This window comes from Mauremys reevesii, linkage group 19 (genome assembly GCF_016161935.1).
Source record: "Mauremys reevesii isolate NIE-2019 linkage group 19, ASM1616193v1, whole genome shotgun sequence".
NCBI classification, from domain to species: domain Eukaryota; kingdom Metazoa; phylum Chordata; order Testudines; family Geoemydidae; genus Mauremys; species Mauremys reevesii.
In genome coordinates this window covers 15,598,990-15,615,918 of record NC_052641.1, presented here as the reverse complement: position 1 = coordinate 15,615,918, position 16,929 = coordinate 15,598,990, and the positions used below count along the sequence as shown (strand labels likewise).

Sequence of the window (16,929 nt, the reverse complement as noted above, 5' to 3'; positions counted from 1 at the left end):
ACCTCCAAGGTCTCTGTCTCCAGGGCAGACCCAGAGGGCAGAGAGGCAAAGCCGCTCCAAGCCGCTGTTTGCACCAGAGCCACTCACTGCGCTGGTGCAAACTACGGCTTTGCCTGGGGCCTCTAGACAGGCAGCTGAAATCAAAGCTGAGGCCTGCCCTGCGCCCGCTCACCTGCGTAGCCGTTAAACAAGGGAAGCTGGCTTGAGGCTGAATCTAGGGGATGCAGGAGGCTGAAAAGCAGGCCCCGGGGGGCGAGCGGGGCCCAGCAGCGACTGCAGGCACTTTGCTGACGGACGCTCTCCCCTCCCCGGGCAGGAGACTCCTTCCTGAAGCACAACGGCATGAAGTTCACCACCAAAGACCTGGACAACGACCATTCGGAGAACAACTGCGCCGCCTTCTACCACGGGGCCTGGTGGTACCGCAACTGCCACACCTCCAACCTCAACGGGCAGTACCTCAAGGGGCACCACAGCTCCTACGCCGATGGCGTCGAGTGGTCCTCCTGGACCGGCTGGCAGTACTCCCTCAAATTCACCGAGATGAAGACCCGGCCCATCAGAGAGGAGAATTAGCCTAACGGCGCAACCACTCCCCTGCCCCTCTTCTTCCCCCTCCCCCACAGCTCAGTGTTGTCTTGTCCGTGAGTCAGGGGGCAGCCAGGGTGAAAAGCCCCTCTGATAATGCACCGCTCAGCACCAGGACAGGGGAGGGGCGGCTCGTCCCCCGAGGGTGCGTCTCAGGGGAGAGGTGGTCGCTGCCGCCTCCTTGCTCTGAGCGCCTCCAAGGACACGTGCCCCCCGGCGGTGGAGTCGGCCCACCTGCGTTTGGCCTCTCCCTTTCCAGCAAGCCCTGGGCTCAGGTGTGTGTAGGGGTGGGGAGCAGCATGAGCCTGCTGGGCCTTGGCTTCTTATTACAGGGCAGCTCCGCGAGGTGGCAGGTGAAAATCCCTTGGTAAAGCCCCCGCAGGGAGTGGAGAGAATCAACCCGCCGCGAGGCCACTGAGACGTTAGTGACAGTCCCAGGAGGCAGCAGCTGGCCTGTAGTTCTTGATGGGCTTTGCCAAGGGGTACAGCAGGCACCGAGAAGGGGGAAGCCATGGTGAGGACAGAACCCAGGAGGCCCGACTCCCAGCCCCTGCACGCAATACCCGCTGGCCCCATAGGAAACACCACCCCATGTTGATTCCCTGCACTGAGCTGGGCTCCGAGCACATCCAGAGGGCTGGGCTGGCAGGTGCCCCAGCCGGAAGGGTGTCACATACAAAATGCAGCCCCAGGGGGCTCAGCAGATGGCACACGAAGGCCGCAGAAAGGGGACAGTGCAGATCCTGCACAGTTCTTCGTACCCACCCTGGGTCACTGGAGCTGCCTCCTCCCCACCAGCCACTCGCTGTCTGGTTCCAAGGCTCCACTGGTGACGGGGTGCCAGGTCTCCAGCAGGGAGGAGGGTTGTATCTGTCCGGGGCAGGGGATGATACAACACCTGGCCCTGCTTCCTGCTGGGGTTTAGCCCAGGTGTGCCTCTGGATTTATGAGCAATTCCCCCTCCCATTCAAAACAGCCCCGCATCCCAAATCCAGTTTCTGCTGCCGCTCACCAGCTGCAGCCTCTCACCCTGTGACGTTCCCACGCCCAGCAACGACTCTACCACCCTCCCGCAGTCTGCCCTCCAGGCACGGGGGGTTGGGACACAGTAATTCAACCTCGGAACTGAGATGGAGGTGACCCCAAACAGTCCACCAGCTCTCCCAGCCCCATCGCTGCCCTATGGGGCTCGCTGTATCACTACACGCCACGTGGGCACGCTTGGCATTGCGCACCACACAGCCCGAGGGTTTAGACACCCAGAGAGGATTGGCTGGACCCCTCCGAAGGGATGATTGGCACTGCCCCATGTCAGCTGTGTTGGCCAGGGTGGTGGGGCAAAGCTCACGGCTGCAGCTTTGGAGACGGGAGGGCTCCAAGCAGGTAGCCAGCTGAAGCTCCCAGGCGACCCTTAGGGGATACGTTTCATGGAGTCTTTTTGCCAACCAAACCCACTCGGAAGGGGGCAAACCCAGACCCCGTTTGTGGAAACGTGACCTTAGCTCTATGGTAGCTGTGACCTTCCCCCAGCTCCTTCGGAGGCTGGCTGCAGGAAAGAACAGCTGGTTCTCCACAGGGGAATCCCTGCCCCTGTCCCCTCGGTGCAGAGGACAGGGAGCTGGCCTTCATTTCCAGCCCACAGGAACCTTGCTCTGGCTTATGCACCTGCAGATATTCAAGCCTTTCATTTCTTCAAACCCCATGAAGGTTTTGCAACCCCCCCTGCACCCCCCCTCCCAAACCCTGAGTCAGGCATAATACCTGTGAGGCGTGGCTAACTGTGTCATGGCCCCATCACGGCGGCTGGGGCTTCAGGCTGACCAGACCAGGCAGCGGGCCGTGCGACAGCGGGACTCCAAGAATCCTCATCCTCTGGGACATCACGGAGAACAGGGAAGAGCAAAGAGGATTGAGAGCAGCCATTGGGCAGAGCGCATAAGTCACAGCCAGTTCTCCCGCTCCCTTGTCAAGGAGGCACTTCACAGCCCAAGCTGTTCAGCGTCAAGCCAGATGGTCAGCAGCAGAATCCTTGCCCAGGTTTCTCCGGGCCCAATCCCCCAGCGCTCAGGGCTTTGCTTTCTTGGTAGCACTCTGCAGAAGCCACGGTGCAGGAAGACATCCAGCTGCTTACAGTGAAGGGGGGGGGGGAATGGGAACACGCCTGCGCCTGACTGAGATGCTGAGGATGGAGCAGAGCCCTGCCAGCACAGGAGAAGCTCCATCCCCATCTGCTCTGCAGGAAACGGGAGACAACTGGGCTATGTTCTGTCTGTGCTGGACTCTCTAATGGTAGGACGTGCCGCTGAACGCTGGGGTGTAAAAGGGTTGAAGGGTGTGTGAGAAGGAAGCCCCCCACCCCAACCCCCTTAGTGCCAGACCCGGGCACGCTAGAGGCAGGTGTCTCAGTCAGGAACTCATTTGGATTTTGTTTAATGCCAAACCACACAAAAAATGCTCAAAGCCTTCCAGTTTGTGTGGCATCAGTATCTGGAGCCACCATCCCTGCAACTCAGTGGTGCCCACGCCCCCTGCTGGTGGCACTTGGCAGCATCATGTACAAGAGCAGTGCGAAGGTGGTTTGTGCGTTGGGGTTCTGACTTCACACGCCTTTGCGTTTCCCTCCCAGCACAGGGCCAGGCTGATTCTCTGGCATTGACATTTCCTGGCTGTGTTCTTTTTACTCCTCTTCTGCCACTGGCCAGCAGTTACCTGAGCAGCGATCTGACGGATTTAAACAGAACCAGGCGTGGGATCTGGTGCCGTCTAAGACGACTAGCCCAAGGGAAGCTGACTCTTCTTTGTAGGACACTTCTGCAGGCAAGAAAACAGCTTGATTTAAAGGGGGATTAGGGATGTAAAGCAGGCATCCAAATCAGAGTTCTTCTTAAGCTTGCTAAAGCATGGGACATTTTGTTACCTCTGCTAGGGCTGTCTTCCCCCCATCCTTGGGGCAGAGAGAGATTTCAGAAGGGCAAAGGCTTTTGGCCTTTGAAAGACACCAGGTGCCAGCCACAAGGGAGGGAGGTTTGTTTTTTAAATAGTCCTTGAGAAAAAAATGCCCATAGACCCTCTTCACCCAACCCCTCTGCAAATTACTCTGGTTGGTTGCTGGACAAAAGGATTCAAAGGATACACAGCCCAGGCTCAGAGCCCTTTGTGCTGGACTTGTGGGGAGTGGGAGGAAAGGAACATAATTGGAAGGATAATGAAATTCACTACGTTATTGTTCACTGTGTCTCCTGCAGTCGATTGAGGCCACACTGCACCAGGTGCTGCGCTGACACATAGTAAGTGTCTCTGTCCTGATGAGCTCATAGCGTAGACCAGACAGACAGTGGGTGAGGGGAAGGAAAGCTCAGTCTATGCCCACTGTACAGATGAGGAGCTGAGGCAGAGTGACTAAGTGTGTTTCGGGCTGTAGGATCCTGCAGCCATACAAGTAGCAGTGGTGGATTAGAGATTTACGCTTCTCTCCACACTAAAAGAAAAGTTCTTTGTAAATCTGTCTGTGAACGAACAGGGAGCATTTGGGGAAAGTTTTTTCACAGTGAGGTGACTTTCTTGAGTGGTGTGTGTTGGCGGGGGCGCGGTGCATTATACATTTGGGATTATTGTGGTTTTCCCTCTGGTGGAGTCCAAGTTTCCATACTGTACATCTGAGGCCTGTCTGGGTCAGGCTGCCTCAATTCAGTAGCACTTCTGTTGCTGTGAAACCCACCAGCTTTAAAATACGTCTTTTCCTTCCACCCAGACTGCACTGGCCAGAGGCTTGGCAGAATTCGATTTTCATTGCTTTAGAACGTTGACGGCTAAGATCAAGGGTTATTTTTAAGATCTGTTTTAGATGATCAATTGAAATGTCCACAGTTATGGGAAATTATCTGGAGGGGAGTGTTAGACCATTATTGAATGACAGATGTTGAGATTCAAACAGTTAAAACTTCACCACCATTAAAACACATGCTGTCAACATCACACATCAAAATACACAAAGATCCTTCAACCCTAAGAAGTTCTACTTTGTGTATCTGTAAATTTCAATGATCACCACTGGAAACAGTTTCTCCTCGGGGTACAGTGAAATTGGCATTTACAGATACACAAGCTAATCCTTCCAAACCTAGCTATATACTTGCTGCACACTGGCTGGGTTAGATGCATTAAGCAATATAACATCAGTTCAGACCTGATGCCGGCTTTTAGACCTAAGCTACCTACCTAAGGGTTATGTACGCTTCCACCTTGACAACTACCTGCTGGAGAGGGGAGGCCAAGCATTGCCAGGGAGCAGAGCTGTCCTGGTGGAGGGGAATCCTGTGAACGTTTCTCAGTTGATTTGTTTTTTAGTTCACTGGAACAAACTGTAAATAGTTTTATAGTCTTTGCCTTCAGGACAGATGGGAACTCTTGGCTACAGACCCAGGCTGCCCAGCCAGCCGCCAGCCTGGGAACGTGGCCGCACTCAAGGAACTTTGCTCAGTGGGGAAAAGAGGTGTGTTGGTTTCCCGGGTTTCCTCCTGGGGCCATTGTTCCTGGGGGTCGGGGAGGGTGACAGTTGTGTGCTGTCAGGCACTGGGCACTTTGTGTAACTGGCCCTGTGTCGCCCAGGACTCCTTAATGAGTTTGTTTTGAATTGCATGAGAGGTATTTAATACAATCAGAGGCCCCAGGATTTCCAGGGATTAGCTCTAAGAGTGCATGGATCAAGCTGCAGCCTGGCATCAGACTAAAACCTGTCTACGATGACACCTGCCCTGGAGAGCAGCAGGAAGGGGGTGGGGGCTGGGAAGGGCAGGACAATTGCAGCCAGATGCCAGGTGCTGAGAGGAGGCGGCAGATGGTGGGCACTGCCGTGCATACAATGCCCCTCCAAGGAGCTTCCTAAGGGTCTGGCCCCCAACCGTGCAGCCTCCAGCCCTGCAGCGTAGGAAGGCTGGTCTGGAGCAGTGCATGGCCCACGCTGACCAAAGGGCCGGTAACAGGGCTCAGGTTAGATGGGAGCCCCTTTAACCGACGCTTGTTGGATTGCTGCCTTTGGCTCCTGGCCCATCAGAGTCACGCAGGGCTGGGGCAGCTGGCAGCCCCTCTCGCCAGCCCACGGCCTTTGGACGGGTTTTCCACGCTGCAGGGTGCCGGCCTAACTTCACCGGCCTGGGCCGCCAGAGGACAAGGACGTGTTTCTAGGCGGGTGCCCCACCCGTGCCTGCCCTTCGAGGATCGGGGCGGGGGTGGGGGGGGCTCAAAGCAGTTTCCTGAGCTGGACTTCACACAGCCAGCCCCTTGCCCCCATGGCAGAGCTCGGGCCACAGCGATGTCTGTTCAGGTCTGAGCTAGCGGACAGGTCGTGGTGTTTAGCAGTACAATGAAGTCTAGCTCGTGTGTGATTGGTGTCCAACGCTGTACATGTGGACTTTCTAAAACTCCTTAATAAAAGGAACTCATTCGTCACTCTGTATGGCCTGCGTCTGGGTCTCCATCCACCTGCAATCGCACCTCCCTGCCCGGCCTCGGTCAGTTCCGTGGGGCTGTCAGCGCTGGGAGCCTCTCACATGCCCAGAGCAGTTCCGGGCAGGGAGCGCTGCTGGCTTTAAAGAGAAATGGTTCTGCGGCACTGCTGCCTGCTTGCCTGCCTCCCTTTCATGCCAACCCCAGAGAAGGACGGGCCCAGGTACCTCTCCACTGCCAACAACTTAGAATTACCCCAGCTAATGCCCCTGGAAGGGTTTTCCCCACACGGCCCTTGCGTGCTCCTTTCCCGTGTGCTCTCGCCACCCGGCTCTCGGCACCGGTGCCAGCCTCCGTCGGAATTCACCACGCTGGCAGGAGGAGGTGGCTTCACTTTAAGAAAACGAGGACTAATTACTGGCATCCAGGCAGCGCTTTGATAGACAGCAGCCTTTCCTGCCATTGAACTTGCTGCACCTTGGCAGCCGCTCTGAGAGGAGCAGCTTCACCTCAGAGGTTAAATGAGCATATTTGCTTTTCTAAATATAAAAGCCCAGATCGTTTCTACATGTAGGGTCTTAAAGGGACAGCTCCTCGCCCAGTGTACAGCAGCAGAGCGCTGAGGAAGTCAATGGAGCTTTGCTGATTTACTGTAACTGAGGGTCTGGCTCCAAATTCGATATGGCTCTTATGCTTAACCCTCATCCGGGTGGATTTCCAAGCCCTTCACAAGAACGAGTTGGGTCTCTCAGCCCCTCCGTGTCACAGGTCAGTGTTAACATCCCTGTTCTACAGATGGGGAAACCGAGGCACAGAGAGTAAGTGACCTGCCAAAGCTGTGCAGAGAGTCAGTGGCAGAAGTAGGAACAAAGCTCAGGGGTTCCTGGCTCCCAGGCCTACATTCGTTCCACTAGGCCATGCTGCCAGAAGACAAAGGGCCAGAGGAGGGGTTGGTAAACCCCAGCCTGCACCATGGGCTTGGGGGAAGGTAAAATCAGTGCCAGAAATACAAACCCGGCCCAGGCTTTCTTGGCTGAGGCAGGTGTGGCATGCAGGAAACACCCCATGCTGCCAAAGAGCGCAGCCACCTCCCTGCTCCTGCTAACCCCCCGCCCCCCTGGAGCTGTGGGCCAAGGTTGGGGGAGACATCGCACACTGAGGGGCAATGCCCATTCAACAGCAGCCTTGCCAGGCTAGCAGAGAGGCCGGGTGGGCACAAATCATGCCCAGCAGCCATGGGCCAGGCCTTCCCCTTCAGCGCAGCTTTGGAGCCAATGCAGAATAGCATCATCCCCTGCAGCCCTTCCCAGCTGGAGTGGGTGCTGCGGCTGAGTGTCCTGCATCTGACACTGGATAGAGTGGCGGGAAGGGGAGATGGGTGAAGGGAGGGACTCGGACAATTCTTTGGGCTCCTGGCAGGGATGATTCCCAGAAAAGTTGGCCAGGGAGGAACGTCAATGAGAAAAGTTTGTGCTCATGGAGCAGGGGTGGACTGGGGGGCCAGGCAGAGGGTCTCAACAACCGATGCCACCCAGCACCTCCAGTCCCAGCACTGCAGGAGTGTGCAATCCCAGGGGCCCTTCTTAGACCCCCTGCTGCTTCGGGGTGTCCAGAGACCAGCAGTGACCATGAGCCCTTTTGTCCATCTCCACTTGGCAAGGCCCCTCCCTCACTGATGCTCTCCATGAGGCCACCACTGAAGGCCACTTGGAAACATCAACTGGTGCAGAACCCAGCTGGCTTGCTCGTCTCGCGGCGGCTTGAGGCTGGACACACATCACCCTGTGCTCCAGAAGGCTCTCCAGGTGCAATACCTTATGGTGATTTGAACCCATGAATCCCTTCATGGTATGGGTGCTGCGTGCCTTGGAGAGATGCTTCACTGCCCATGCTCTAGCCCAGCCATGACGTAGGAATGGACTGTCCCTTGAACTGGAATCCTCTCTTCCTTGGCCTAGCAGAGTTGGTTTGCCATCTGGGCACAGGAGGTCCTACTAGCCATGGGGGCTTTTCCAGATGGGTGGCCAGTGGGCGTCCCAGCTGGACAGCAGTTGAAGGGATCTCTCTCGCCATTTGTGGATGTAGTTTCAGGTCCCATGGGTGCATCGCACGGTTCATGCACACCTGGAGCCTGCAGCAGCCCCTTCGGAGAGATGGCGACAAGAACCTGTCAAGCAGGCAGGCACAATCCAGGAGTAACTCGCGGATCCCTGAGCACAGGCCAGGAACTCCGCCGGCCAGGGCTGCCTGTTGCCTTTGCTGTCACCGAGGGTGACTCAGAACTAGTTAACGCCGCGGCTCCGAGGGCTGCTCTCTCCAAATGAGGTGGCAACTCAAAAGAGTGCGTCAAGGACCCTAATGAGAGCCAGCTCACTGCTCCCATTGTGGCTGCTCAGACAGGCCCAATCAGTCAGCGGTCCCGCTCTCCATCTCCACCCGGCTTCCCAATGGGATCCCAGCCTCTGGAATGTGCAGCCATAAACCCGGCGAGCCGGCGGAACTTGGTCATTAATGCTGCAGCTTATTTAAAGGAGGCAAAGCCCAGCAGCCTGGTCTCCAGTGCAGCTCCACGCAGACTGGCCGCCAAGCAGAGAGAGCAAGGTAAGCAGGGATCCGCCACTGGGGAAATGACTTGCTCCATGAGATGCTCTTCCCGCCGCAGGCCCCGGGGGCTCTGAGCAGCTTCCACTCTCGCTGGAGCCAGTGAGGGAGCTGCACGCTCCCAGGACCAGGCCAGAGGGGCCCTCGTCTGTGGCACTGGGCTGGCTAAGAAGCAGAGAGCTCCATGTTCCCTCTAAGCAGAGCTCCTCAGGGCCCTCGGCCGAGGTGCTATTAGGCCGGCTGTGGAGTCGCTAAGAAGGAGGGGGGAGGTTTCCAAGACAGTCCAGCCTTTACATCAACACCTGGCAGCCTGGTGAGCTCCTTTGCAAGTGGCTGAGGGTACCTGAGGGCCAGAGCCCAGGGCCTGAATGAGGAGCTGGGAAAGCATTGTGCCCCGGAGCCCTCCTCCGCCCGTCTCCCCGCAGCAGCTCCTGGGCACAGTTATTTCCAGGTCTTTGGGGTTTGATTTGAAGTGTTCTGAAGTTGCAACACCCAGCGAGGAGAGGGCTGGGTGCCGGCTGGGTTTGCCACAGCCCAGGGCTGTTCCTCACCCCCCTGCCCCTGCCGCCTGACAGTCCTGGGGGAAGCAGCACAGAGGCAGACACGGGAGTTCAGCCTCCATGGCCCAGCAGAGCCTGGGTTCTGCGGCACGGATGCCCCCCTGTAAAGGAGATGGGCCACCCGCCCATGCGACAGAGCCCTAGACAGCCGCAGTTTCCTCACCTGGCTCTGGGTGCAGGGACTTTAACTGACAGGATTTCCTGGGAAGACATCTCCCCCCTTAGACCAACCCTCCCCCTCCCCTTTACAGAGAGGGAAACTGAGGCACAGAGCGATCATGTGACTTGCCCAAAGTCACACAGTGGTAGATGTAAGAATGCCACCTCAGTCTCCTGCTCTCTCCCGTACGTTCGGCACAGTTCCCTGCTTTGATCACTAGAACATGCTGCCTCCATGTCAGCAGGGGGCTTCGGGGCCTCATCAAAAGAGACATCGAGCATCTTTACTGAATGCCATTAGCAGGTGCTCTGCTGTTTAGGAGAAAGCAGAGGATTGCTCAGGTGAGTGCACCTAAGCTTTCCTTGCAGTGCCCCGGGAGGAGCATACAACTTGAGATCCCATCATTCTAATGACAGGGTAATGGCCTTCGTTCAGCCAACCCTCGCCCAGGCAGAGCTGTGCTCTTCCCACGCTGCAGACCAGGCGAGTGCAGCAGGATTTGAATTTATACGTCTACACTGCAGCTGGGTGAGAGTCTCCTGGGAACACAGACCCGCCCTAGCAGGGCTCGAGCGAGGGTGCTCTAAACAGCAGTGTGGACCCTGCCGCTCGGGCTCTGCTCTATCTCCCTCGCTCTCGGCCGCAGCGTAGTCGATACCCAGAGAGACCAAAGCCCCTAGAGACAATGCGAGTGTAGCAGAGAAGGGCACCAGGCCAGTGGGGCAATCAGCTCATTAAAAGAGATCCGACCCCAGACCCCATTGAGTGGCTCTTGGAAGCAGGGCTCAGCGAGGAACTTCCAGCACGAGCCATTGGATGCTAGGAAAGATTTCAAATAGGCCCCTAGGGACTGTTGTGCCAGCTCCTGCTCTGCTGGGTGCCACAATAGACAGGCAGGCGTCTCAGCTCAGACAGACCAGTCCCAGCTGCTTTGGAGAACCTCCCTGCTGGACTCTCGGGTGCTGCTTCTCTCCCACCCTGCGCAGGGAGTGGCTGGCTGGGGATGGGGGGTGGTTCTGCACTGGGCGCCTCATTAAGCTGGGGCTGCTTTCAGAGGAGGTGCTGATATCTGGGGAGAGGTTCACTTACCGGCACATGCCTCCCTTGTTCTTTTCCATTCCCACCACTCAGATGAAGGCTCCTTACTCCTTGTCCTGTCTCCTCCTCTTGAGCTTGGGAACCTGCTTCCCTCCCGACGACAGAAAGGAGACGGGAGAGCCAGGGGACGGGGTCTGGTTTGAGACAAGCTGGCAGGGAACGGCAGACGACGCCTCTCAGAGCGGCCTGTGGAGGGAAGTGCTGCGGCGGAGGAGATTCGAAGACCTCAGCTCCCTTTTCAGTGTGGCCAAGGAGCTCCAGGGCTTTGGCAAGGAGAGGGCAGGCTTCAGGTTCAGGTTCGGGAGGCAGGAGAGCCGGGAAGAGGAAGGCGAAGGGGTCGGTTTCCTGCGGGGGGACGGCGAGAAGCGCAGCGGCACCCTGGAGAACCTGGCGGAGGAGCTCAATGGCTACAACAGGAAGAAAGGGGGATTCAGCTTCCGCTTTGGCAGAAGATGAAGGACTGGACTTGACTGAGTCACCCCAGGGGGATCTTACCCTTTACTCTGCCCTTCCCAACTCCTGCCCTCTCCAGCCAAAGAAGTGCTCCAGGTCCCATCCTTTTCGACCCTGCCAGCTAGTTTCCCTTGGAGAAGAGGGCTGGGGGAGGTTGCTATTTTTTGGTACCACGCTTTCTCCATCACTTTCAACTCTGTCCCAGATTTCACATCCCCACCTCACTGTCCATGTCCCTGCTAGGCTTGATCGGGGTGTGTGGGCTGGGGGAGAAAAGGAGGGCGGGTGTTTATAAAAGATGGACTTAAAACCCCAGCACACTGTGCTGCCTTTGCTGGAGCTCACTAAAAGCGACCGTGGGCCGAGCAGCGTTCACGTTGTCCCCCATTGTTCTGAGCAGTCGCCGGCTCCGCTGTCGGTGCATTGAGAGGCGTGCGCTGCTATGAATAAGAATCGGCAGACCCGGCGCTGCCATGCTTGTAAGTTAAAGTAGATAGACTGAATGATTATAGGGGGATAATCAAAGTGTTGACAGTCTCCATAGGGACTGCCTGGAGCTGACATCCAGAATATGGCTGTGAATGAGGAATAGGTCCCACTGGGCACGGTGCACAGCTCTAAAAGTTCCTGCTCTCTCTCTCTCATGAACACAGACTCCCTCCGGCAGCAAATTCTGTGCAGCGTCAAGATGCCATTTACAACAGGATTGCTCCTGCGTGCAAACCAGGAGCAGGCAAAATGGCCAAATCAACTGTCAGCCTTCAAAATCCCAGCGAGCGAGTAGGCCGTGCCAGCCATCGGCTAGGGGCCAGAACTGCTCCTGTCCTGCAGCAGCTGGATCCCGAGCATCGCCGTTTCCCAGATCCAACCAGGGGAGCCTTTGTTAACTGCTAGCACACTGATGCAGGACCAGCTGACAGACCATCGCGTTGCAGAGCAAATCCAGATCTTGGCCTTGCTGCTGAATTGTTCCTGCTTTAACCACTTGGGCCTTGCCGACATGGGGTTCAACGCTCCCAGTGCTGGCCAAGTGCGGGGAGCCCCCAGTGCAGCTTGCTTGCTGGTAAACATTTAAGCACAGCGTCATCTACCCCCGGGACACTGTGGCGGAGATGCCAGTGGCTGGTGCACACTGGCATTGCTGCCAACTCTACCACTAGCGAAGCTTCACCACTGGGAGGGTTTAGCAAATAATAAAATAGTGTCGGCAGGGCCCTGCAGAGTGAGCCTGATTCTCAGCGCTGGCCTCTGCTTTTTGCAGACGGAGTTTTGTAACTGCAACCTACTGTGCATGGTTTTCTGTGCCTGCCACCAACGGTGGGCACAAATATGGATAATTAGAGGTCTGACTACCTGGCTTGCAGGTGCTAAGAGACTAAAGGCTGCTAATATTTCACCACAGGCACACAAAAAGTAGCAGGAATTATTTGCAGGTGCTGAACTGCACCCGCGAAAGCAGAGAGCACATCAAGACTTGGCTGAAAAGCCAGGCTCCAAAAGGGGCACTGTAACGCACATCATGCAGGCAATGCTCTCAAAACCAGTGCCTCCCGCAGAGGCCAGCACAAATTGCTCGCCTAGTGGAGAAATGGCAGGAGAATATGTCCGGTGGGTTACCAGAGACCTGGGTATGGCTACGGGAGGTGGCTCAGTGCAGGTTGCTCTGGCTAGACAAGTGGCCCCGATTCCAATTTCAATTACACTGATGTAAAACTGGGTTTGCAAGGGAGTTATTTTGTATTTACAGTGATGTGAGAGCAGAACCCATCCCCCTCGCCCAGTACAGCATGCACATTACCCACACCCAGCTCACCCTCAGGATTAACTTGGACGGCGGCTGCTATTTGGGGGAGAGGCGAGGCAGGGCATTTTTCCTTTCCCCACCTTCCAGCGCTGTAACTGAGCTCTCACTGCAAGCAGCATTCAGCGTGTCCAAGCCAAAACGGACTCAACCGGGGGAAAGGAGCCAGATACATTTAGAAATGCACTTTTGGTCTTTCTCTAATCCCATCCCACGACAGGCCCCGAGTTCAGAGAACACACATGCACCAGTCTGATTGAACAGCGGAGCTGGGGAGCTGTTATCGATGTTACCATGGCAACCCCACTCTCTTTTTCCTTTGTGAATGTTCAAATCCTCAATAAATATCCACTCGTCAATTTTACGCAGAGCTGCCGGGGGACAGCTGCGTTTTTACACACGGCTCAGCGAGAGTTGGTAGCACTAAATATTCCACCCTTAGAACCTTGCGTTTCATCAGTGAAAACCCATCACTCTGCAGCAGTGACACTTGGCAGGGAAGAGCGGTTTTGCCTGCTCTGGGAGAGGAAGCGGAGTGGAGTGATTAGAGCAGGGACTCCGAGGGTCTTCCCAGCTCTGGGAGGGAAGCAGGGTCTAGTGGCTTGAACAGGGGACTGTATGCAAATGTTTGTACAACGAGATTATTATAAAGGGACAAAACTACCTGCCATTAGGGCAACTTCTTACAAGCCAGAGGCTTTCATCTCGCTGACCTGGTGAGTGGAGCAGACCTAAGTGTGTCCGAGCTTGGTTTCAGGCATCCTGCGGGGGCAACAGGTGCATTGTCATCTTCAGCAGGAAGGAAAGAGCCACCTGCATGGCTGTGATGTGCCACACGCTGGCCAAGATCTGCTGGTTAGGCAGTGCTTCCTTGGAGGGGAGATAGGCAAGTGTTTCGCTGGCTGGGGTTCAAAGGGATGCTCCAGGCAGGTCATTCTTGCTTCCGGTTAGTTTGCACTAGATACTGATGGAGGGGCCAGCTGGGGGGAAGTGTGTGGTGGGGGCGGGGGGCAGCGGAATGGAAAATAACTCCTTGAAGCAGTTTTGTATTTGCTTGGAACATTTTATTCCTCTCCCCGCGGCCAATTCCAAGGACGGTGGAAGGGCCCCCCTCCACTTCCCCTCATCCTGAAAGGTCACTCCACTTCGGGCTTCAGGTTCTCGTCCCAGGCCTACCCACTCTGGGGACACCAGTTCTCCCACTTCCTTATGCCGGCTCCTTACTACTGATGGGAACGGAGGACTTTGCTCCAAGTAGAGCCCACCAGATGGCACTAGAGCTCAGGGGCACAGAGCTGGTGGTGGTGGGTGATGTGTTGCTCAGAAGCACCAAGCGCCTCTGACCATTACGCCAAGGCAGCGAGAGCACCAATGCCAAGCCCCAGCGCCAGGGAAGGGCCCTTTTCTTTAAAGAAATCCCTTACCCATAAAAACGATGGACAATGCAAGGCAGAGGCTAGTTTTCACCTTTGCCAGGGCCTTTTCAAGCGTCAGGAGCTTGCTCTGAACGGGGACTGGCTGACCTCACGCCGCGGGAAGACTTTTCAAGGGGCAGAGTGCGGCCCAGCAGAGCTCTGTTGCAAATCCCAGCCCTTCCGTTCGAGCCGGGGCACCCTGGCTAACCTTGCCTGGGGCCTTTCAAATTCATCTCAGACCCTGCTCCCCTTCTTGATCATTCACTTTCCTAGCCTCTTCTGCAACTAGCCAGACATCAGACCTCGTGAACGCTGGTTTACACACAGTGCTAACCCACAGTCCCTTTTACACTGCTGGGAGACCTAGTCACAGCCCCCCACCCCCCCGGATTTGTTCTTGCAGGGTAAGCTGGAGCTAACCAACCATGTTTGAGCAGAGCTGAAGCCCTGCAAAGTCCAAGGTGGTGGCAGAGTTTGGGATCCCACATGGGTCCAGCCGCATAGCAAGCCCCAACAGCATTTCAGTCGTGTTGTGGGGGAAGGGCAGAGCTACCATGTTATAACTTTCAGAGCAGTAGCCATGTTAGTCTGTATCAGCAAAAACAACGAGGAGTCCTTGTGGCACCTTAGAGACCAACACATTTATTTGGGCATAGGCTTTCGAGGACTAAAACCCACTTCATCAGAAGCATGGAGTGGAAGATACAGTGGCAGGTATAAACGTCGTCTCTTTGCGCTGTTATCTGAGAACTGTGTTATTAAAATCCGTCCTAAGTGGTGCACTAGCTGGGAATAGCCTGGCTCTCAGAAAAGCTCCCCCCCCCGGCTAGAACCCCTGCTGGAAAGGTGCTAATAGACAGAGGCTCAGGAACACTTTCTGATCAGCAGAGAATTCATGCCAAACAACTTGGGATACTGCCAGAGAAGCATTGGCAGCACAAGTCCATAGCAAGATTTCCCTGTAGCTGGCAACATTTTCCCCCATTGGGAGAGGTGCTTGTCTAGCAGCATCTTTGCAGGATAGGAGGCTTCGTGCGGGTAGAGGGACTTTTATTTATTTTTTGTAAATGAACATTGACCATGTTTTGAATCCTGCGACGAGTGATTTCCTCAGCAAAGCTGCCCCTAAAATGGCAAGATGCATTTGAGGAAAACCTGACAGGGACCATTACCATTTCAAACACAACAAAAGTATTTTCTCCCCAGCGCATTCACACACTTTCAGGTTCAATAACCTTGAAAATTGGAGCAATCAACCTGTTAAATGCATCAATCTGTTAAATCAATTCCCACTGTAGCTGGCTAAATTTAGGGCTTGTCTACACTTAAAATGCTACGGCAGCATCGTGGCGCAGCTATAGCGCTTCAGTGTAGACACTCCCAACGCCGACAGGAGGGATTCTCCCATCAGCATAGGTAAACCACCTCCCCAAGAGGCAGTAACTTGGGCAACAGAAGGATTCTTCCATCGACCTAGACACTGCTCAGGGGTGTGGATTTTTCACACGCAAGTGATGTAGTTAGGCTGACCCAATTTTCTAGTGTTTTACCTCCTTCTCCCCCTTCCAATCCTGTATTTCCTGGTGCTTTCCCCACCCAGACGACTGATCTCCCCTCTCCCAAGGATTATGGTCCACATCCGGGCAGATAAGGATGTTCAGGAATGACTTCATTTGGCGTGAAGCCCCACCACCCTTGCTCTACAATCCTTCCTACCCCAATCCAAAGCCAGCGCAGCATCGACCCACAGCGGGCAGCTGTTAACTGTATCCATGGCGTTGTGTCAGAGATGTAAATCTCAAACATTCTAGGTGTTGATCTCTCCAAGAGCCATTGTCATAAAGTAAGTGTGAACTTCCTGTACTTGTGTGCGCATTTTTTGTTGGCTGACACCAGTCTAGTAAAGAATTCCTCCAGGACTTGCTAAGAGTGGCACCAACTTTTTCACTAATAAAATTTATTCTTACCTATTGCACATCCCTGTTTTTATTTTTTTTAAAACAACTTTCTGCTCATTAAAGAATGTAATGGTCCAATCTCACCTGCGTATCAGCGACTGCAGCTGGACAAACGTTCTGATGAACCCCTGTGCCCCATATAAAGGTTTCCACTCCCTTTATCACGCAAGCTAGATCTCTCTAGTGGTCAGGATTCTGGTCCTTTACTGAGCTCTGTTACTGACCTGTTACGTGAGGCTGGGCAAGTCACTTCATCACCTCTCTTTGCCTTTGTTTGCTTTCTCACCCTTGATCTGGTCTGTCTAGAGTATAAGCTAGCTAGGGCAGGGACTATCTGTCTCCATGCCACCTAGTAGAATGGGTATAAAGATATGACAAATCTGAGATTTGCTGACTCGTCAAGAAGGAATCCTCTGGACTGTTCCATCAGCAGTGGTTTAGCTCAGGGGGCAGCACACGATGGTCAACAGAGGTCTTAGCTTGTCTCTTCTTTAGGAGCTTGGGAATTTCTGCCAATCTTGCGCTAAGAATCTGAGAGGGAGAATCCTGGCAGCTGCTCTCTCTGGAGCAGTATCATCGCCAAGTTTCAGAGAGAAAAGCTGTGGCACAGACAACAAGGTATCACAGTGAGTCCGTGTTAAAACTGGGATTAGGAGGCAGAAGATCTTTGTTTCCAATTTTGGGTTCAGGCCACCAAACCATGCCTGCCTCACAATGAGCACATACATTGAAACCAACTATGGAGTAGCCAGAAATTGTTTTAGAAGAATGGAGACACTGGCCACTCCACATCAAAGGGGAAGAGAGAATAGAGACTAGGTCTTGAATGCAAACACACGGCAGAAGAAGA

At 55.0% G+C, this 16,929-nt stretch overlaps 3 protein-coding genes across 3 annotated transcripts in view; 2 read left to right on the top strand and 1 right to left on the bottom strand.

Moving 5' to 3' along the window:
• Window positions 1-3,085, top strand: part of FIBCD1 (fibrinogen C domain containing 1) — a 32,335-nt gene extending 29,250 nt beyond the window's left edge. The window contains exon 7 of the mRNA XM_039506339.1: window positions 317-3,085. Coding sequence (XP_039362273.1) covers window positions 317-576 — 260 coding nt within the window. The 3' untranslated portion in view covers window positions 577-3,085. The remainder of the gene's footprint in view (window positions 1-316) is intronic.
• Window positions 3,086-3,311: 226 nt separating this feature from the next.
• The window catches only part of ABL1 (ABL proto-oncogene 1, non-receptor tyrosine kinase), a 128,136-nt gene continuing 114,518 nt past the window's right edge, over window positions 3,312-16,929 (bottom strand). The window contains exon 13 of the mRNA XM_039506336.1: window positions 3,312-3,399. The gene's annotated coding sequence lies outside the window, so the exon portion shown is untranslated. The remainder of the gene's footprint in view (window positions 3,400-16,929) is intronic.
• On the top strand, window positions 10,486-10,908 carry LOC120386717 (pyroglutamylated RFamide peptide). Its single transcript, XM_039506340.1, has one exon. The coding sequence runs from the start codon at window positions 10,486-10,488 to the stop codon at window positions 10,906-10,908; it is 423 nt and encodes a 140-aa protein (XP_039362274.1).

Coding starts and splice junctions, on each gene's coding strand:
- LOC120386717 (XM_039506340.1), top strand. CDS start 10,486: ATGAAGGCTCCTTACTCCTTGTCCTGTCTCCTCCTCTTGAGCTTGGGA.